Source organism: Halyomorpha halys, unplaced genomic scaffold (genome assembly GCF_000696795.3).
Source record: "Halyomorpha halys isolate HHAL.00 unplaced genomic scaffold, Hhal_1.1 Scaffold348.1, whole genome shotgun sequence".
Lineage (NCBI taxonomy): Eukaryota > Metazoa > Arthropoda > Insecta > Hemiptera > Pentatomidae > Halyomorpha > Halyomorpha halys.
The window spans coordinates 303866-309540 of record NW_027116547.1 but is presented as its reverse complement, the minus strand read 5'-3'; the positions used below and the strand labels follow the sequence as shown (position 1 = coordinate 309540).

Below are 5675 nucleotides of genomic sequence, written 5' to 3'. Positions count from 1 at the left end.
ACTAGCTTTATTGTGTTCGCTACATCTCTTATATACCCTCGATCAGCTGATCCCCTCAGTCAGCTGACATCGAAATAACAGCTGACTCAGACCGTAACTTATATATATATATAATTATATATACCAGACGACAGAGAACACAAATTTTTATTTTTCTGTTGCTTTACAAATTCGCATTTTAGATTTTTTTGAGGTGAGAATAACGGATATAAATTTTGTTCCTGCCAAGAATGCAACAGTTTAACATAAGATGACGAAGCAGTGATAACGGTCTAGGATTTTCGCGTTTGAATCGGATTTCTCCATTTTTCCTCTTGTTATTCATTAATTTATTATTATTTTATATTAATCACAAATTAAAGAGTTGGAGGGAGGAGTATAATGGAGTGGGTAAGCTGGCAGGATAAGTGAATTCAGAAAGGTGGGCTTTATGATAGACCAAGGGAGTAGGGGGAAAGTAGGAACTAATCACTGGCCCTCCGTTTCAGTTTAGTTAGCCAATAGCGGAGGAAATTCCAATTAAAGTCTAAGTAAACCTAGCCTCCGTGAAAGAGGCCCTTTTTGGCTTCATTTTTGCTTTGCAGGAGAGTGGGTTATGCCACATCCCTGATGGGACCAAATTGATTTCAGCGGCAGCTTCACAAGTGCTAAGACTACCAAGTGAGACTAATCATAAATAATTGTATAGGTTAAGTTATTATCATAGCGTTGATGAAGTTCATATCGAGCTTCTATAATTCGCCTTAAAAGTATACATAAATTTAAATAAAGCTTAGTTTTATTGGTTAACTGTTAACAGAAGGTATAATTCACAGAGGGGCAATGTAATTTCTTATTAAGTAAACTCTTATATACCATACCACAGTTTTTTACATGTTGAATATTATCGTTTTGATTTTTTTAACAAAAACACTAAATTGTTATTTTAAATTACTGATTTTTTAAAGCATATAACTCATTTATTTTGAAATGTTTTGTTGTTTATGTGTTTAAAATTGCACATAGGTTTTGACATATATTTTTCATTGTACATGTGTTCTGAATTATAAAAATAGGTTCATTTTTAGAAATAAACAATTATAAAAAAATTAAATTTTAGCCCCAATGAACACACCAAGCGAAATGGAAGAGACTTGAAGTCTCTCTATCTTGCGTATCATTTCACCACGGGTACAGAGGGGCTTATTTCAACTTAAGTGTTCTTCTAATGGCAGGAGCATGCACAATATGGTTTTTCCATTCCAAAACCTCTATCACGCATGTGACAACTAGTTTTCCGACGATCAAAAGTGGCCTAGGAACAAGACTATAATCATTTGTAGTCTTGTTTTGCCTACTTTTGATTATATCATATTATAGAATATATAGTTTTGAGTATATAGTCATTACATACTATAATATAATTTTAGTTAAAAAATATATTTTTTTTGTGATTATTCTTTATTTTACCTAGTTATAAAGGGCTATGTGATTCCTATTGAATATAATGGAGTTTTTATATTTTTTTATATACTTTGTGAGATTTTTCCATGATTCAAAAATATCAATCTTAATAAATGAGCTTTTGATATGGTATACATTATTGATAATGTCTATTTTTTTTAATTGAGTCCTTTATTTTACTTAAATTGATATTAAACTATTGTTTATTAGTTTTAACAAAACATCCTAGTCTTAAAACTTCGTTATTATCTTTACACTCCTACGTTTCAGCCATTCCAGGCATTTTCTAGGATCTTATTTACACTACCACAGCCAATCATAGGTAATCACATTATTGCAGGTCATTATGTCTTAGCAAATTTTTGTCATTAGTGAATTACCTACTATTATCACTGTTATACTTATTGCAATAATAATGCCTAAGTATAGAGTATATTGGCTGTAGAAAAGCTTATTAAACAATATTGGATAAATTATAGCTGAAGAGAGATGTAAATAAACGAAATGTTTGAGATATAAATAATAAACTAAGCAAAATTAAGTTTTAATCTTTGACCAAGGATTAGAGGCAGAATAAGAGAATAAAAGCTACTTGCTTTAAATTCTATCGGATAATAAAATCATTATAATAATTCATTGTAAAATTGAATCACCTATTTACAATTTATTACGTACGTATGGTAGATAGAATCTAAAAAAAAAGTTTAATAAGGTAAACATTTATATTAAAATAAAAAATACCTATAAAATCCTTAATCTCATGACATCTAAGTCAGATTGAGTAAATGAAGATTTGAATAATTTTTAAATCAGATTTTATTATTCCGATGCCTCATGCATCGTTTTTCCCTCGTCGATTCGCAGTATAATTGTGAATGCCGAGTTTTGCCAAACCTCACAGATGGAAGACTGTCGTTTGATTTCTGAAAAAGTCAAAAATTTTTTACTGTCGAGCATTTAATAATGTTGTTATATAATCATATAACCTTCAAGATGATTTATAATTCTAGCATAATTATGAGAGATAGTTGACCGTGGATGATAAATGAGGATAAGATGGTTGGGGGTGCGGTCAATGAAACACAAATAAGTATGATTAACTTATTTTAATATGCCGACGTTTCGGCTAGAGATTCTAGCCTTCTTTTGCATTATATAACTTTAATTTTATTTCATTTCCTTAAGTAAGTTATTGTACCCGCTTTTTCAATTACCTATGTCTACATTTTATTTCCCGCTTCTCTCATCACTTCATTTTATTAATTCTATTTTGTAAAACTATTCATTGTATGTGTAAAATTATTTTGTTTATACTTTCTTTTTATACTTTTTATTTTTCTATACTTACTGTGGTTGTTATCTTGTTTTGTTTTTAGCCCAGAAGAAGGCTAGAAACTCTAGCCGAAACGTCGGCACATTAAAATAAGTTAATCATACTTATTTGTGTTTCATTGACCGCACCTCCAACCATCTTCTCCTCATTTATAATTCTAGCAGAAGTCAAGTCCGGAAATTGCAAACGTTTTATACTAGGCTCAATAAACACCAAATATTTTAAATATAGTTTTGGTAGGGAATAATATATTATTAGAATACCATTGGAAGATTCTCCCAATAAGCCATGCAACATGCAACTTATTAAGAAAATGGTTAATAATTAAAAAAATTCGGCACATCTCACATCAAAAGTCTAATAAGCTACAAAAATTGTAAATTCTCAATGTAAGTAAATTTTCAAAGTTTAATATGCAAATTAAACAGTATAACTGAAAAATGTCATAATGCAGATAAATATTTATATATAAGTATATATAAACAACTACGTAAATATTCCAAAATTATAAATATGAGAAGTTGTACTTAATAATATCATTGGTCAAACAGTATAGATAACTTAAAACAAAATCTTGCACCATAGTGCAAATCATTTTATAATGATTAGATACCAAATTAACCTAGATACAATAAGCTACCTATTTTCTCAATCGCGTTAACGATAAAAATGATTTTTTTCATAAAATCAAACGGTTAGCAATATTAAACAAAGCTTAGAATCTTTTTTATTGTTAGGAGAGTTTAAATATTAAGACCGAAAACCCAGAAATATCACGCGAGAACCATTATATTAAAATTAAAAAATGTCAGCTGATAATTTTTGCTAAGTTCTTAATTTTTGAATAATCCTTTATTATGTTTTATAAATGAATTCCAATGGCTACTAGGTAACTTTTAGATAACACAGGTATTGATAAGAATTCAATCGATAGATTGCTATATACGTCTTCCAAGCTTGAAATCAATCTGGATTCTTTAATGACTTGCCCAAAAGTAACAACGTAAGCATTTATTAATCAATCGTATAAAACGGTTCATGAGCTCTTATACTATGGCTCAGATAGCACACAGAGTTTGATTCATCCAATTGTGAAATAAAAAGATTGTTTCTACCAGAAATATTTTTGTATGTTGTAATGTCATCATGACTAATACTGGACAAACTGTCCTTTATTAAAGGTTGCGTTGTCGAGTACAATTTTCTTAATTAATACAACTAAACTGCTGCTAAATATAGAAAATTACAAACAGACTAACCAAAGCACCACCATGGTTTGTATATTGGTTAACAGTGTCCTTTTCCCTCCTGACAGGAAAGTGAGGTACCACCGATCTCTTCGACTCACCGTAGGTCAACAAAGACAACTCTTTTTCATCGGCACCCAGTAGCTCTGCTGAGGTCTTTTTCTTGGCCCAGTTTGCCATCAGGGTGTCTGTCAGTCTGTCCACTACTGCTGTATGCCTCTTCCGGCAACTATCGTCGCTGTCGAACTCTAGTGGCTGCTCTTCATCAAGTGTAAGCAAATTCTGGCCGGATATTCTGTAATTTATTAAGATAAAAAAGAAACTTAGACAATGATGCACTAATCAAATACTTGGATTGAGAGGAATATCGGCAGTTTTTATTCTTTTTCATGATTTGTTTACTGTGTATTTAGATTCAATGTACGGAGAATATTACCGGGGTTATGGTCAGTAGAGTAGAAATGAACACAAATAAGTGAAACTTATTTTATTTGTGCCGATGTTTCAGCCTAAATCTGAGAGCTTTATTAGGGTTGACTCTGAGTGGATCATCCGCTGACTGAACAGGGTTGATTTGTAGTGAAAAATTTAGTACTTCCTAAGGCACATTCGGATCTGACTTCACCATCGAATTCATCACTGTACTTTGTGAGCTGAACTTGTTAAGTGATTGTGTTAAACAAACTACAATAATGTTTCAGACTGACTAGCTGGAGCTAGGTAATAGGCTTCTACTAAGTCCCCTTCTATCAAGAGCTTCGCAGAGGTTAGTAGTGAAGCATTCATTTTGGATCTGACAGCATTATTATTACGTTTAATTTTGTGTAACGCTTTGTGATATATCCACCCTTTATGGATTTTTTTTATGCTTTGAGCTTAAAAATGGAAGGTACATCTTTTGGTAAACACATTAAATAGAACAATAGTTCTTAATATTGCATCTTAATATACATGCAGATAACATAATATAATTCTAAATCATAGTATCGTCAAATAAATTTGGATGAGAACGGTAAAAATAGAGAAAATTCAGATTCGAATTTTATATACCGTAGGTTTAGGTTTGTGTGAGGTCAGATACAAATAGATTTACTTTAAAACTTCCATACGGAAAAAAAATTAGGATATTCTGCAATGCCAATTAGGTTTTGTTATGTTGGCAAAATGCCTTGATACCTTAAACTGAATACCTTATCGATTATCAATTCTTGTATAAATGTGAGGTTTTGGCAATTATTTCATAAAATAAATGACAATATTAGCATTTTTTTTTTTTAATTTAATATAAATTTTCATTTCCATTTATTTCTGAGTTTTCTTTGATCAATAATACTTCTGATCCTTCTCACCGCTGAAATGAAAGGCATCATGAGAAACTTACCTCCGCCTAAAAAAGATAGATGAGGGTGGCTTATATTCAATATGTAAGAATTTAATAATTTCTAGTTTCCTTAATACAATTGTTTTCAAACTTAGGTTAAATTCCCGAAGATAATTTTTAAGTTAGGGTTTATTATTTTGTTTGAATATGATGGTCGATTGGAGTTTCTATAACGTTTAAGTTCCACGCCGATTTGTGAAAAAGAAAACTCTGTTTAGTAATTTTTGAACCAGGCTAAAAATAAGAAGAGACATAAATAGAGGGTTAAAAA

General features: G+C 30.7%; 1 protein-coding gene across 6 annotated transcripts in view; it reads right to left on the bottom strand.

The window, feature by feature from the left end:
• Positions 1-2241: 2241 nt before the first annotated feature.
• The window catches only part of LOC106681568 (uncharacterized), a 22117-nt gene continuing 18683 nt past the window's right edge, over positions 2242-5675 (bottom strand). For all 6 annotated transcript variants that reach the window (XM_067053306.1, XM_067053307.1, XM_014421926.2 and 3 more), the window contains 2 exons: positions 4036-4318; positions 2242-2366 (listed from right to left, as the gene is read on the bottom strand). In XM_067053306.1, the coding sequence (XP_066909407.1) occupies positions 2253-2366; positions 4036-4318 (397 nt within the window). In that variant the 3' untranslated portion in view covers positions 2242-2252. The remainder of the gene's footprint in view (positions 2367-4035; positions 4319-5675) is intronic.